Source organism: Myripristis murdjan, chromosome 24 (genome assembly GCF_902150065.1).
Source record: "Myripristis murdjan chromosome 24, fMyrMur1.1, whole genome shotgun sequence".
Lineage (NCBI taxonomy): Eukaryota > Metazoa > Chordata > Actinopteri > Holocentriformes > Holocentridae > Myripristis > Myripristis murdjan.
The window spans coordinates 13241987-13258009 of NC_044003.1; the positions used below are offsets into that span (position 1 = coordinate 13241987).

General features: G+C 41.9%; 1 protein-coding gene across 1 annotated transcript in view; it reads left to right on the forward strand.

The window, feature by feature from the left end:
- Window positions 1-9679: 9679 nt before the first annotated feature.
- Window positions 9680-16023, forward strand: part of mettl24 (methyltransferase like 24) — a 42098-nt gene continuing 35754 nt past the window's right edge. The window contains exon 1 of the mRNA XM_030046556.1: window positions 9680-10392. Within this exon, the coding sequence (XP_029902416.1) occupies window positions 10087-10392 (306 nt within the window). The 5' untranslated portion in view covers window positions 9680-10086. The remainder of the gene's footprint in view (window positions 10393-16023) is intronic.

The window sequence follows — 16023 nt, forward strand, 5'->3', positions numbered from 1 at the left end:
CCTCCCATTCAAACAACGATCTTTACACATTGATCTGTCATTTAGTAACAGGCCTGGATTAACACAATGTGATACCCTCGAGTGACCGCACTTGAGGTGCCCCACTCCTCAAACTTTACACTAAAAAAAGTGAAATTAACTATGGTTATGAAGACCCAAGATTTAAATGAATTTATAGCTAAAGTACAGGCTCAACATAACACAACCAAAAAGATAGATATGGGCCCACAAACACCATACGCGCCCTCAAATCTGAATGCAGCTCACATCCCAGTGCAACAAGTACCTGCTGTATATAATTATGCCCATCCTAAACGGCATGTATGAGGCTTAAATACAAAACAACCGCAGAGTGTGTCAAAACAATGATCACACACATGTATCAAATAAGGAAAGCCCAGTACGGACGGTTGCAAGCAGCCATTTCAGCAGCTGAATGATAATGGAGCACCTGGTGCGGTGATATGAAAGTATGAAGCGTGCTGCTGTTATTACTGAAATAAACACTTCTCTGCTGAACACCACACCACTGAAATAACACTGCTCACCGCTCTCCATGCCTCCGTGGTGCTGAAAGACACACAGCAGCGGCTATTCCCCCCCAAACGGCGTTTTTTTTCATTATTTCCATATTCTTAGTATTCATTTTCTTCTCGTTATTATTATTAAAACAACAACAATAATAAAAAAAAAACAAAAAACGGTAACAGCCAAATAAGTACACGCCAAACTAAGTGCTGTATAAATGTTGTATCTGCCGTTTATGACCAGGAAAACTAAAAAAAAAAAAAAAAAAAAAAGCCTCCTATTTATGTTTTTCATTTGGGGATTTTGAAACCAATCAAACAGGTGTTTGTTTCTCATCTGTTGATTTCTGTTTCTGAAAAGAGAGTTGAATGACCAAAACAAACAGACTTTACAAACACCACTAACTGATGCCACACATGGGAAACCTGTTAGTTTAGTGAAAGCATTATCGATTAATTAGTTGCTTATTAACATGCAATGTTAATGCTATAAGTTCATTAACCTATTAGCTATTACAAGCCAAACTATAACTTTTATTTCTTCTGCTGTAGGATATTCTGCATGTTTACAATGGCTGTTTGTTCTCTTCAGTAATTGTCATCAACAGATTATTACTGAAATTGTTGCGCATGAGTTGGGTTTTTAATTGGCCTGCAACTAATTTGCTTACAACCTCCCTGCACTGATGTGGAGAACACAACTTGTAGGAAGTGTGCTATACTTGGAGAACACGATTGTGGGGAATATACTGCTTGTAAATGGTTTGTAATTCTTAAAAATGAACTAATATCTGACTAGTATGCTCGGCAATAAGAAACAAATTGATGCTTTATAGGTGATCCCTGATCTAAGGTTTTGCTGAATTATACTAAAATAATTACCCGAATGAATAACGACAGCAAAATCCTAAACCTTAATGTTACCGACACTGCATGCAAGGCATCGTGGGCCGAAGACATGATGGTGTCAGTCCAGTCACATCTTGGACTGTGTGAGCAATTTTTTAGGAGAAAGAAATAATGTATGTTGTGTCCTAAGTTTAGTTCTAAATATATGAGAACAATGCAAATTATGTTAGTGACACAGACCTGCAGACAGACAGGCGCCAAAACACACAACCCCCATGACATCTCAGAGAGCAGCCTACAAATCCATACACTGAGTTTATTAATGAACTCCCCCATGTAACCTAATCACACTCTGTAAGAGCTCTAACGTTTATCCCACCACGGATGGGTTACCAGTGGTGATCAGCCGGTAAAGAGAAATGTTTTATCTCCATGCCAACGTATCACCTTTTAAAATAGGATTCACAGCATAACACCCAGTGGACCTGACATCATGGAGCCACATTTCATCAGAGGTTTGACCCCTGTCAGAGGTCACCAGTTTTAAAGCTGAGAGGCCTGAGTTAAAGGTCAAGACAGCGGACAAAAAAAGCTGTACGCCTAAATATGGCTGGTGTTTACAACTTACACATAGTGGTAACAAGCTGCTGACTTCACAATCATCACAAGGTGGTGGTTAAAGTTGTCACACCTTCTCTAACACTTTATGTGCCACAAATTGACTCTAATTAACTCTATAATCTCCTTTACTATGTGCACGACCAGCTGTTGGCAAGCAGGCTTATTTTGCCACAGCATACATTGTGTGTGTGTGTGTGTGTGTGTGTGTGTTGTTTCTAAAGCGTACATGGGTTATTAGTCCCTGAGGAGAAGTAAAGCTGTTATTTCCCTGCTGAAAATGCTCACTAGCCTAACATTGCCTTCACATAGAACATTCTACGAGTGTTTATGTTTCGCCAACGAAAAATTGAATGAGCAGGATACAGGCAGGTGAACTTTTAGCAAGCCATTGATACTAAATCAACTGTCCTGATGCCAGGTCCAACAAATGCAGCATCCTCAGCAGCCGTGGGCCCCATTGAACTCAGTGAATGAGTTGAACTCCCTGACGAAGGTGAGCAGAGCACAATGCCTACTTTTACCACACTTGTTAATATAACGCATCCATGAGAATTTCTTTTTTAAATCATGAATGAATGGACAGATAGATGTTAGATAAGATGTTGAATAGTCTTCTTTATGTACACTCTTTAAGTTAGGAAGTTGGAGAGGACTGCAGAAGTGGAGGAAAACAGTGACAGGCAGCAGGAGCAGTTTGATTGATCGGGGGGAACAAGTGAAGCGAGGAGCACAAGGACAAGAGAAGGACAAAGGGAAGAGCGAAGAAAGAGTCTGGGTTTTTAAAAAGAAGCCAAACACAGCGTGTTATTTGGACGGCTACCACCATGTTTGCACTGTTACGTAGCCTAAACTTTGTACTTATGTCTACTTTAGCCAACCTAGTATGCTTTTTACTTAGAAAGCTGATGTTGATTTAACTTTTTTTGTTGGTTTCAGACAGTTTTGTTTCATATACAGTAGTACATTTTGCATAAAGGTTTGTGTGCATGTTATGCATGTCATTAGACATTTTCAGTAAATTTTGGACAGTGAATACTAGGACTACAACAGATCTGCAAACCTGCAGAGGAAGAGGCATTTAAAGCTTTGAAAAGATCGACTGGGTTCTGGATGTACAATGACAGCTGTTGTGCAGGGTTTGGGGTGGTGGGGCCCGAAGTCACAACCTTTCATGGGGTCCAAAATGTCTGGTCTGAGATAAGCTCACACACCAAGACACTGAGACTTTCTCAGTACTTTTCAATTATAAACATACCAACATGTACTGAGTTCAATAAGTAAGAAAAACACACGGCATAAAATAATTTCCTGTGATTAACACTATATGTATTAGTGAATTAAGCATAAAAACACTTAAGTAATAAAATTCCCTCACACCTTCTTTCTTGAAGCTATGATTAATGATTGACATGTGCAGCTTTGGCTGTATTGACTTACCTACACTTTGTCTGGGCTGGATTCAGCAGACCTGCTACCACAAACTATCAGTGCTTTGAACATCACACTGCCTCTTGCCATCTGACCCATTTGCTCAGATGGGAGAATTATACATGAAACAGATAATTAAGACAGATTGCTGATTTATGGACAGTTTATACATAGATAACCCTGATATAAGCTACATTTTGGCAGTATGGCAAAAGATCTGAATCTAATGGCTTCATTAGTTGAGGACTAAATTCCTTGACAATCACAAGTTTCACTTGATCAGGATAAGAAGTCGCTCCAACTCCAATCTCCAACAAGAAGCAAAAGTGTTTATGGGAAGTGTGGTCTTAATTTTGAGGAAGACAAGCTCCAATGATACCACTGGTGTGATACTGGCTACAAACAATGTTGCCTAATCCACTTCTAATAAGCAACATTTTTTGTGTGCATGGTTTAAAACGTGGTTGCATGCTTTTTGATCATATTCATATTATGTAAAAAAAAAAAAAAAGAAAAGAAAAGAAAAGAAAAGAAAAGAAAAAAAAAAACATTTTCAGCACCAGAATCTCCATTTGAAATATAACTTCCATCCAAATGGTGACAGAACTAGAAATAACAGTCAAACCACCCCAGCTGCAGAGATTTACACAGGAAACACTGTATTGTCTTGGTAAAACTCTGAATGCAGAATATTATTGGGTTTGCTATGAGCTTGTTTATGAGGACGAGATTGCTTATTTATCTTGTGAGAGTCGGCAACACTGGTTACCAACCCTCTGTTTACACTCCATTGTATGTTTGATTGAGTTTTAATGCTTTGTTTTGACATAGCACACCACTTTCTGCAGAATAATATGTGGTCTCTTCTCTTCCCATCAACCAGCCAGCTTGTGTTTGCTTTACATTTCCTCACTCCTTCTCAGAGGAAGCTGATAAGATTCATGACATACTGCCAAGAGGCCAGGACCATTGCTAGGAATTTTGGGCCCCCTGAAAGTACACTTTTGTGGGGCCCTCATCCCACTCCACCTCGACACCCTCATACTGTCTAACACATGTAGTGTTTGGTCACAATATGCGTCTATTTTCTATTTGGTGGAAAGTAGCTCATCCTCACTACCTCCTTCTTTTTCTGTTAATTTCCAACAAGCTAGATTCAGACCAAATTTGGCAATGTGGGAAAGACGGCAGTCCTCCCATTCATTTGAATGAGGGTAGTGCATTTAGGCTGTGGGAGTTTGTATCACATGGGGTTTAAAAAAAAAGAAAAAAAAAGTGCAGTGACCATCCAGCAAGAAGATGATGCAGAAACAACTTTTGCTGGCACGTAAAGCCAGTCATGTAAGCCAGCATTCAGACCAAAAACACCCACTGGAAGAAAAACTGTTTACCATGTACCAGTTAGACTTGATGTCGGCCTACAGAGAGTGAGAGAGAGACAGAGAGAGAGAGAGAGAGAGAGCAGTGGTGATCGAGCAAGCTAGAGAGTGAATGAGGAGAGGGAGAAACAGTTTCATTGCGGTTACGTTCTAGAGCACAAATACACACGCCCACACCTCCGTACACCTCCACACCCCTGTGAGAACGTGCCGATTGCCAGATTTGGTGTAAATGCAGCCTTAGATTGCTGCCCTCCACATTATGCAAGAACACTCACTACCTGTTGCTTTGAGCAAACTATGCACCAAACAATGGACCAAACCATTTTTAAAGAAGGGAGGTTTGGCTTGGAAAAACATCTTTTCATATATTGCATGATTACATGCCTTTGTTTTACCTCAGATGCATTAATATGAAATTCGGTCTATAATTCCCCACACTTTAGTCGTAGAAAGGGGCCTATATCATAGACTACTGGGGTTTTTGTGAGGCCTAATGGGCTGTGGGCCAGTAGAGTTGTCATCATCTTTACCCCTGAATGAAGGCCTTGCAAAAGCCTAACAAGCTGCTGAGCCTTGGTGTTGAGATAGGCATGGCTGCTTTGGTACATGCCCTTCTCTTTTGTTTTGTTTTTTGAAGGTTAAAGGAAGAGATTTGACTTTTTTTTTTTTTTCATCAAACTTTCTTTCAATTGGGGTTATTGTACAAAAATGTTGAGACCTCTGCATAGGGATAGATAAATACTATGAATTTGTGTTTAGGCTGTTGTTTTTATTATTTGCTTTGGCACTGGACCAAGTTTGAGTTAGAGGCTTAGATTAATTTATGCAGAAATACTGTGGAAAGACCAGTATTTTTGTGTATAGGAATACAGTGATGGCAGTGCATGAATGTGTGTCAGTGTGCGCAGGTACGTGTGTGTGTGTGTGTGTGTGTGTGTGTGTGTGTGTGTGTCTGCACATTCATGTGGACAGCAAACAGACTCTAACCTTCACCTGCTCCTGTCACAACTGGCTGATTCCCACAATAGCACGTTTGTACCAAAAGAGACCTTGATTAGTTTGTCCAAACAAAAGTGCACTCTGCAGACTGGCCTATTTCAGTCTAGTTTAGTCAGTTTCACTTCATGTTTGTGTGAAACCTGTTCATCCCACAGTGCATATCAGAGCACCTGCAGATTATCTGTAGCAAGCAATTCCCACATGAAAATAATTTCCTGAGCACACATTGTTCCTATTTCTGTACGTCTGAAGGGATTTTGAATTTGTAAACATCACAACTTTCTATACCCTATTATCACTCACACTCCAACTGTGTGTGAGCCAATGACAGGTTTAGACTTTCTCTGTTGTCTAGGTGATCATTGTTTGATTGCTTCCCCATTCACTCCCATCTTATTCCACTCCTTTCCTCCTTATTCTCAGGTGGTTCAACTTACCTCTCCTTCCCTCCCTTCATCCTCTTAAAGCAGTTTGTCTGCGGCGTGTGGTGTTTTTTCTTATTTGACAGCCGTAAGATGCAAAAAAAGATATTCTAACAAAGTAATAAATCATTTTTATCATCATTGTCGCACTGAATGCAAATAAGAAGAGGGGAGGAGAGTATAGGAGAGGCCTAACTTAACATTGTTCAGCCATGTGGCAGTAGATCTTGGCCAAATCCTGACAAATCAATGCAATATGTGTGATGCCGTGCAGAGAGAAAGAGAGAGAGAGAGAAAAAAAAAAAGAGAAAAAAATGTTCTGCTCCATCTGGGAAAGCTACAAAAGGAATCCTCCGCAACTTTACAGTAATGTGCAAGATCCAGGTTTTAGATCAACAGGGCTGAGACTCTGTTGTAACGCACACAGTCATACATATTCATTCACATGCACCCAAAAGTGCAGACAAACACACACAACTTAAGTTTAGAACTGTTTTTCATGCATCTGCTGGATGTAATTCTTCTCTTTGTCTGAATCTCAAGTCAATCATTTTGCATTCTTTACTCATTGTTATTACAACTTAATGACCACTTGACCCACTTCACTTTCAGCACTCAGAGACTTAAAATGTGACATATCCCAGGTATTCTCTAAAGTTTTCCTGTTCCAGCCTCCCAAATCATTTCCATTAAACCACAGACCAGCCTTTGAAGTGATTTGCTCTAGACACCTTGATATGAAAACACATTTTGTTTGTGTTAATTAAGTATTATTACAAATTATTTAGATTTCATAGCTGAACAATGACACAAATTCAAACCTAGTGAACCATTCTAGTGAATGCAATTATAGCAGATTTAAACTATTCCTCATTTTGCTGAGGACTCCCTGGCAGCCCCTTCAGAACCCCTCAGGGTCCTCGAACCATCCTCTGAGAATTGCTGTTGTGTATAATCCATATTTAAGTGACGAGTGATCATGACCTTCCACTTGGCTTCACTGTGCTCCTGCCCAGCCTCTGCATTCACAACTGGAAGGGATAACAGTTACCAATGTGCTGTAATTTCTTGTAGTTGTTGAAAGTAAACTCAACAGGACAACAAAGCAACATATGGCATTTAATAAATAAGTACAAGTTTGACAGGATTATGAAAGTTTCTAATCACAGAAAAATATACTTTCAAGACTTCCAGGTACTTACCTATAATTTTCCTGTGACTTTTTTGGAACTCACTGTGTCATTGTAAAAGGTACACTCCACAAATCTGGTATGTATCAAATGAATAGATGAATGAATTAAATCTATCAAATAATCAAAATGTATTGACTGGAGTGGGCTTCCTGTTTCATTCACTCTGACTCTGACACGCTGTTCATAGTATGCCTTGCACATCATCTGCAAAAATTCAAATTACTGTTAAATTGTCATGTACCAAGACAAACTGATGTGTGTTTATTGTGATATTTAAAGGGTGACTAAACCCTGAAGCAAAATCTCTGTGAACCTGACGTTTAATGGTGAAAAGTAGGGTGCTTGGAAGGTGATGTCACCACCCTACTTATCACCATCAGAGGTCAGGCTTCACTAGGATTTGGCTCTGGCGTTGTAGTTAACCTTTAAACCTTCAAGTCCAGAGAGTGAACCTAGGCTTTCCTCAATGGAGAGATGGAGGGAGTATTGTTATATCTGATTTCAATCCAGAGGGGGCAGTAAAGAGCCATATATTAGGCCTGAACCCATAAAGCCACATTCAAACGCAAATGTCTGTCATTGATTCTAAATGGTAGAAAGAAAACTGTCTCATCATCAGCTTGTATTTTCATAAACTATGGCATTAGTCAACCTGACACATCTTAATTTCCTTTAATTGAAACTTTGGCAGTGGAGCTTTTCTCCATTCAAAAAAAAAAATCTTTACTTTGTCAGACATCATCTGCTTTGGCTCGCCTGATAATTGATGTCTTCTTGCTCTCTGCTATATCAATAACATATTTAATAAATGGGAGCACAAGAATAGGTTTTGAATCACAATTTGTCTATGAATAAAAAAACGATTTAGGGGTTTCCAGAGGGAAATCAATCTCAAAGCCAACAAAGAGACTTGTGAAGAAAATGAGATCTGCCGGTTAGTCTATAAATTTATTCTTTGAGGATTACTGCCAAGGTGCTGAAAACATAACCGCAGACTTTATCACGCTGTTTATCGCCATATATTTCAAAATGAGAATGAATAGTGTCAGTGTTTGGTGTGTTAGTTTGCGATGGCTCAGAGTTACCGGGGGACACAGTGCACACACCTACACAGTAAGAGTGATGATTCATGCAATTTCTTGGGCGATGCAGATGAGCCACACTTCCAATAACAGGCAAGAACGTGACACGCAGGATTAAAAAATCTATCTGAATGTTTCCTCACTATAAAATGCTCCTCTGTGATGAAAGCAACAATGCTGAGGCAAGTCCCTCTGCACTGTTGCCCATCAAATTTGCCCCAGAAGTTGCCCCGCGCATTAAAAATAACAAGGTGCATTTACTGACGTCCTGAAGTGAAATTGTCAGGTACTTCCATTTTATTTGAGTATGTATATTTTGTGAGGCGTTACTTTAACAGCGCTTCATTTTAAGGGGAAATATAGCATCTTTACCTCATTGCAGTTATCTGACGGCTATACTTACAACTTATAGTGTTTTGAAGAATAAGGTTTTACATTCAAAGCATACAGTAATATCAATAATCTCTCAGTAATAAAAAGCTTTTTAAAGGTTCATGCACTGATAATTTAATGAAAGAACAATTCTGCTTTTGCCACATGAGTACATTTTATTGTCAATACCTAAATACTTTTATTGAAGTAAAATATTGAATGCAAGACTTTTATGTTTACTGGAGAATGTCTCCATTATAGTATTGCAACTTTCACTAAATAGTGGATCTGAGATTTTTTTTTTACACCCATTTTTTTACACCTATGTTCCGATTTGATTGCTGACTTCAGATTTACCACATCCATTGTTCAGTTTACTCCAGCCTGTCTTTTACAGAGGAAGATGTCAAAATACAGTTGTAATAGTCTCTCTCTCTTCCTCACTCTCACTCTCTCTTACACACACACACACACTCACTCTGTCCTGTGAGAGCGGCTCATTCAGATTCATACAGAGGCTGAGAGACCTGCATGGGTGACAGCCAGTGGTGGATCTGCAGGCCCTGCCCAGATCTAGAGTTACACAGTAACCCGAGATCCAGCGGGGCGGAGAGGCAAACTTACGGAGGGGGTAGAGGGAGCGAGGGGTGTGTGTGTGTGTGTGTATGTGTGTGTGTGTTGTGTGTCAGATTGAAAGAAAGAGAAGGAGAAGGAAAGGAAGAAAGAAAGAACTCGAGAAAGAAAGAAAGAAAGGGGTGTAAGGCGTGTTTTGGAGGGGAGGACGTCTGAATGTGAGGAGGGAGTTCCCAAAGTTTTCAATGAGGGTGGCACGCACTTTTTCTTCTGACTCTGTATGCAGAGCCTCATGCACACACACACACACACACACAACACACACACGCTCACATAAACACAGGCATTCAGAAAGAGATGCACGCACACATGCATGTGTGAGTATGAGCAGATGTGATCTTGTCTCTTTAACTCGCCTCTCTGGATCAAATGCTGTACTTTGGACCTGAGGGGAAGCAGAGGCCGGACGAGAGGAGAAGAAAAGAAAAGTGAGGGACAGCGTGTTGACAAGAAGGAGAAGAAGAATGGGGTAGAGAAAAAAAAGAAAAAAGTCTTCTGGTGGAGGAGATGGACTGAGGCGAGCCAGAGGGAGAGAAAGGAGGCAACACACACACACACACAGGCAGCTGTGGACAGACATGGGCAGAGAGTGGTTCACCAGGGGATTGCTGCTGCGGCTGTGCATTCTGCTCGCTGCTTTGTGTGTGTGCCTTCATGTTTACCTGGAGAGGGGTCGCAGGGGCGCACCTGCACCCCAGGCCTCGGGACGTCCTACCCAAACCAGCCAAGAAAGCAGAGGCAAGCGGGTCTCATTAGACAGGAGCGTTAAAAGGAGAGTATCTTACATTCGCACACTGAAGAAGGACAGCCCGGTCAGGAGGACGGATGGAGACAGAGAGGACCCCTCACCTGCGTGCTGCCCGCCTCTCCACCCGCACAGAAAGGTCAGTCCGCTTGGCACTAAAGCCACGCTTCCCTGAGATTCCCCAAAAGTTGTTAATTGCTGCGATTAGGACTGACGCTCAGCTATCTGATCCCAAATCAGTGTTTTAGCAGACAGCGGTGCTGGATAAAGAGCCTTCACTCCATCGCTGGGAGTCAGTGGCTCAAAGCTCACTAATCCCAGGTGGATGATGGAGAGGGAACAGGGAGCAAGGGAAAGGACGGCAGAATCGATGTGTGATCAATGAGTGCTTTTTAAATGCTGCAGAGGGTCAGAGAGTTAGAGAGAGATACAGGTTAGTCACTGGAGTTTCCAGCGGGACAAAGCTGCATGCAGTTATTTTGAACAGAGGTAGAAATTTAAAGGTACACAATGTAAAATTAATGAGAAGTGAGGACCTTTTAGGTTCAAATATGGAGTAAGCACACAATGTGATGGCTTAGGGTTAGTCTACATGATTCTCATTCATCTCATTCATTTGTTTGTCGGTTGTGTCGAAACGGCCCTCACAATGACCCTCTTTTTGCATCGTGCAAATTTAATGAGGATGATTACATGCAAACTATGAATTGAGCAAATACAGGCATATTTGCACACACAAACGCACAAAAACATGCAAACACCGCATATCAGTTGCATATTTACAGAGAGTCAGGCCCAACAAAGGACCATTCAGGCATCCTGTCAGCTGGAGCAGGCACAACTATTCACATGCACCAACACACTCACACACACACACACACACACACACACACACACACATACACACACATACACACAATCTAGGGGCTTGACCCTTGGCCTGTGAAGGGCATGTTAAAGCGCTGTCAACCAACACTCATCGCTTCCCCCTTTTCTCTCTCTCTCTCTCTCTCTTGTCATGCCTTTAACTCTTTGATTCTTTTCAGCTCTACTTTTTCTCCGGCTCAGTTTGCCTATTGATCTCTCCATCCATCCGTCTCCATCCGTCTCCTTTCACCCCTCCACCCTCACACTCTCCCTCCCACCCCCATCCTCTCCGCACTTTTCATCTTCTCTTGAACCCCTTCATTTTCTCACTCCCCTTTATATCTCCTCTGTGTGAGAATTGCCTGACTTCTGTGTTTAAATCTTTAATAACTTAAGCCAACTAGAGACTGAGCAGCATCAGTGCTGAGATTCATACGCTATGAAAATCACCACAGGGCTGTTGCGCCACACCGAACCCCTTCACCCCCTTAGGCACCTAAAGCTGGGCACTGGTGTACCATCAGTATTACATACCACCATATGCTTGCACTCCCTGCCTCTTAACACAAAATTTGTCACATAAGATGCCCCGGAGGTGTGTCATATGCTGTTCTCATTTAGCTCTCTCATTATCTCTCTCTCACCATCTATATCTTTTCTCTCTCTTCTTTTCCCTTCAGGCTCTCTGCTCAAAGATCACTGTTGCTCTTTCGCTCTGTCATGTTTCCTCATCTCTTTTTTTTTCATGCCCTCGTTCTTACCGTCGCTTCTTTTGCCTTTCTACTGTCTGTCTCGCTCGATTTTTAACTTCAGACTCGCCACCCACATCTAAAACTCATCTCTCTCTCTCGCCGTCTCTGTCTCTCCCTCTCTCTCTCTCTCTCTCTCTCTCTCAACAAACATGCAGTCTTTTTATCCCCATCATTCAACTTGCTTCTGCCCCCTCCCCTCCCCCTGTCTCTCCCTGCTTTGTCCTCTCAGCACATATTTATGCATAGCAGATGAAACACAATGAGTTGAGAGCCAGGGAGCCAGCTCAGAGACGAAGATGACAAGAATGAGTCCAATGACCTTGATGATGAGCAATAGGAGACCTTACAAAGGATTGCTACTGTGGCGAGGTGAGACGAGGTATGAAACAAAGGGGGAAAACTAACAGAAGCAAAAAAAAAAAAAAAAAAAAAAAAAAAATCCATTAAAGAGCACTTTCTTGTAAATGCAGGGAAAAACTCAGCTATTAAAAATTCATTTCTGGTAGAGTTTTATACAGTGCCATGTGAATGGCCTTTGAAGTGCTCATTTAAAGTAACATGTGCTCAGCTTCTTCGTAATGTCTTGGCACAAAATTCTATACCGTTTCAATGGCCATTTTGCAAGGCTAAATTATTTGGAGAGCTGACTGTGCCTATTGAAGTATCATCTTCACTATTTTTTTTTTTTCTAGGCGCACAGAACCCACCTTGAGGCTTTTTGTCTGGCAAAATGAGCTGAGAAACAATTTAAGACAGCAAAATTCTTTTAAAAACTCATTCAAGAAGCCATTCTGAAGATAGGTGGCACAGCAGACTGTTGCTTGACAAATTGGGCTTCTTTTTATAAACTCTGTGTGTGTGTGTGCGTGTGTGTGCACGCACGTGCGTGTATGTGTGTGTGTGTGTGAGTGGCAGCCTGAGGGTCTGTCTTGGTAATTACCAAACTAAAGGAGATCTAATCTCTTAGCTGTCAGGCACCCACATAAATACACGCACACATACACACGCGCACATCCTCTTTAATCATTTACCTCTTGCAGGCTTTCTCCCCTGCTGGGAAAATATGGAGCTGAGGAGTGGGATGTGTTGAGGTGGGGAGCGTGGTAAATTATAGACAGACGTGAGATGTGTTGGGCCAAACAACAGCAGGAAGAGAAAGAGATATACAGAGATACAGGGAGAGAGAGAGAGAGGGAGGGAGAGAGAGAGAGAGAGAGAGAGAGAGAGAGAGCAGACACAGCATAAGCGCTGATGACTCAGCCTCCTGACTTTAACACAGTGATAAACAGGCTACTGCCCTCGAGACAGAGTGACACATGCAGACACACACACACACACACACACACACACACACACACACACAAATACACACACTCGCGCACACCACTCCACCAACGCTTTTCCGTTCCTCTAACTTAAAGGTGCTACCGGCGCTGCTTGATGTCTTCTGAGAAAAGTAGCTGCCGGCGGTGGAAAAGTCACTAGAAGTCACCGGATGACATCATACACAGAGCTGCATTGTGAATTATCTGTTGCACCCGTCCTGCACTGTGAATGGGAGGCGCCATGATGAGGCTTGTTTGACTTATGTAACCAAGGAGTGCATGCACATCAGCAATACTTTGGAAATCAGTTCATCGTCATGAGTTGTGCTGGAGTTTCACCAGTGGGTTGGGGTTGTATATAATTACATGGAAGCTGCATTGCGTCAACCTAAAAAGGCAAGTTTGATGGAGTGATTGCAATGTTTTATTGTACATCTTGCAACAAAGCTGTCAAAGTGGCAACAGTAAGTGTTATGTGAATCATTTTTTTTTTTTAAACATCAGTATATCATTGTCCAATTACCTTGAACAAATGAGACCATGGTGGGTCAATAGTAATAAATAGCCTCTATCTCACATCAGTGGTAATACCTATTAGCACTGGGAAACTATCACTTCTCATCATTATACATTCTTTTGGCAGTCGAGATAGCTGAATATGTGAAAGTTAACTTTGAGATCATACTAAGGCAGGATACTGGCATACTAAGAAAGATATAAAAATGAATAAATGATGACCTAAAAATATGCAATCTGGATACGAATCCATAAGCGAGGAAGAGTTCTCACGCTAAAAACCAGTGTGGGTTTATGTTCAGTGAACGCTGATATGGCCCTTGGAGCTGACTCTGTTTCACTCTGTTTGGACAAAACAGACTACTTTTGATTTCATTAATTGATTCCACCATAACCGCCAATAAGCCCGAACAGTCTGTCCTTTAATTCAAACGATTTCTTTTAATTAGATGGGACACGCAAGTTCATTTCTCCGCAAGGCAAGCATTAATTACTTTTGTTCAAATGAGCATCAGCATAATTCTGAGTGAATACTTTGCTTCTGAACGTCAATTAGTTCGGGGCTGGTATAAAGATAGAAAAAAAAAGGGAAAAAGGCTACTTTGTGCTGGCAGCGCCAACCACTACCAGCCAGTATTGGGGCCCCTGTGGAATTACTAATGCAGAAACTCAGTGACCTTGTTCATGTCTTGGAAGGCTAAAGGACTCCAGCTCAGGATGCAGAGAGGGAGAGAGAGCGAGAGAGAGAGAAGGAAAGGGATGGAGAGAATGTTGGAAAAGAAAGAGTGGGGTTGACTTCTGTAATCCCAAAGGTGTGACTGGAGTCAGTTCTCAGGCAGCTTTAACCTCTAGCTGGGGGATGTGTGGGGAGGCAGGGAGTCACAAGAAATCAGTGGCTGGGAAACTGACATGTCACCTGGGTCACACTCTTTCTACCCACCCACCCCTCCCAAACACACACACACACACACGCACACACACACATCCCTAGGGTTGGGGATAGAAAGCTCCTCCGCATCACAAACACCATCCGCTGCAGCTGGCCTCACAGCTCGGCCTATTTATACACTTATATCAACTAATTCTAGAAAGCCGGTCTGTAATGCAGACGCTGCGGTTTAAAGCGAAGTTTGTTTAAGCGAAAAAAAAATGTTTGTTTATTCGCCATATGCTCACTTTAAAGAGAACACAGAACAGTACAAGCCGGCTGTGCTTATTTTGTCAGCAGTGCCGGTGTTACAGTGAGTCACTGAAATCCCTAGCAAGGAAAGGTAGGGTGTCAGAGAGCATGACAAGGGTGCCAACCTGAAAGTCAAATCTATGTGCAGGCAAAAAGTGTGGCAGATAATCTGTTACATCTTCAAAGCCATAGGCTACATTTACTGCCTAGGTCTGTAAAAATCCATATATATCACCAAACTGGTAAAGTATCTTACTGATGTTGTTAGAAAATGCAGGGGAATCATCATATTATTGGATGACAAATGCCTTGAGAGTAAGTTCTGAATCCAAACAGGTCCGAACTAACAGGGAAGAAGAGGATATGGCATGTTTAGACATACATGACTTTTTTATTTTCCACCCTTCTGGATCATATCAGTGCAATGACATCACATCACTCCTTGGACATGCACATGCACATGCCAACCTTCCCGGAAAGGTAAACAGCTCCAAACAAGCGTAACAGCCTGGCTTGCTCAATTCAAGATTACCATCCATGTTCAGCTGTAGAAAATAGGCTGGCCTGGAATCTGTGCCAAGTTACAGGGAAAGGTAAGGAGTGGGGGAAAAAAAGGGCCTTGTATGTAATCAATCTCATCTCATTGCAATGTCAGAGTAATCTAATTGGCTGCCATGAGCCGTGGTTTGTAAACTTGTTCAGTTTGAGGAACACTGAGGGACTGAATCGCCCTGGAAGTGAAGTTCATTGAAACATATTGCTGCTTTTTTTGTTGACAGCCCATTATGGCTCCCAAATCAAACCAAAGAGACTATAGGCTCTGGGAGACTTGGCAGACAAAAAGGTGACGGAGCAGAACTGAGCCCTGGAAGCTGACGGTTGGTAAAATAACCAATGAAGCAAGACCGTCTTTCAGCTTTGCGACGCCGACTTTTGAATAGGATTCTGCCATATAGCAACCCTGTCTTGAGCAGGATGATCAAATCCATATGTTAGAGGGGGAGGAACAAAATTCACTCGGTGCACTTAAGCTTATTGACTGAATAAACAGTGGGTCTGTTGTGCGCTAACAGCTATCAGACAAAGACGCTTACTGGAAGGCGGGGCGAGTCGGTGTCAAACTGTCAAGT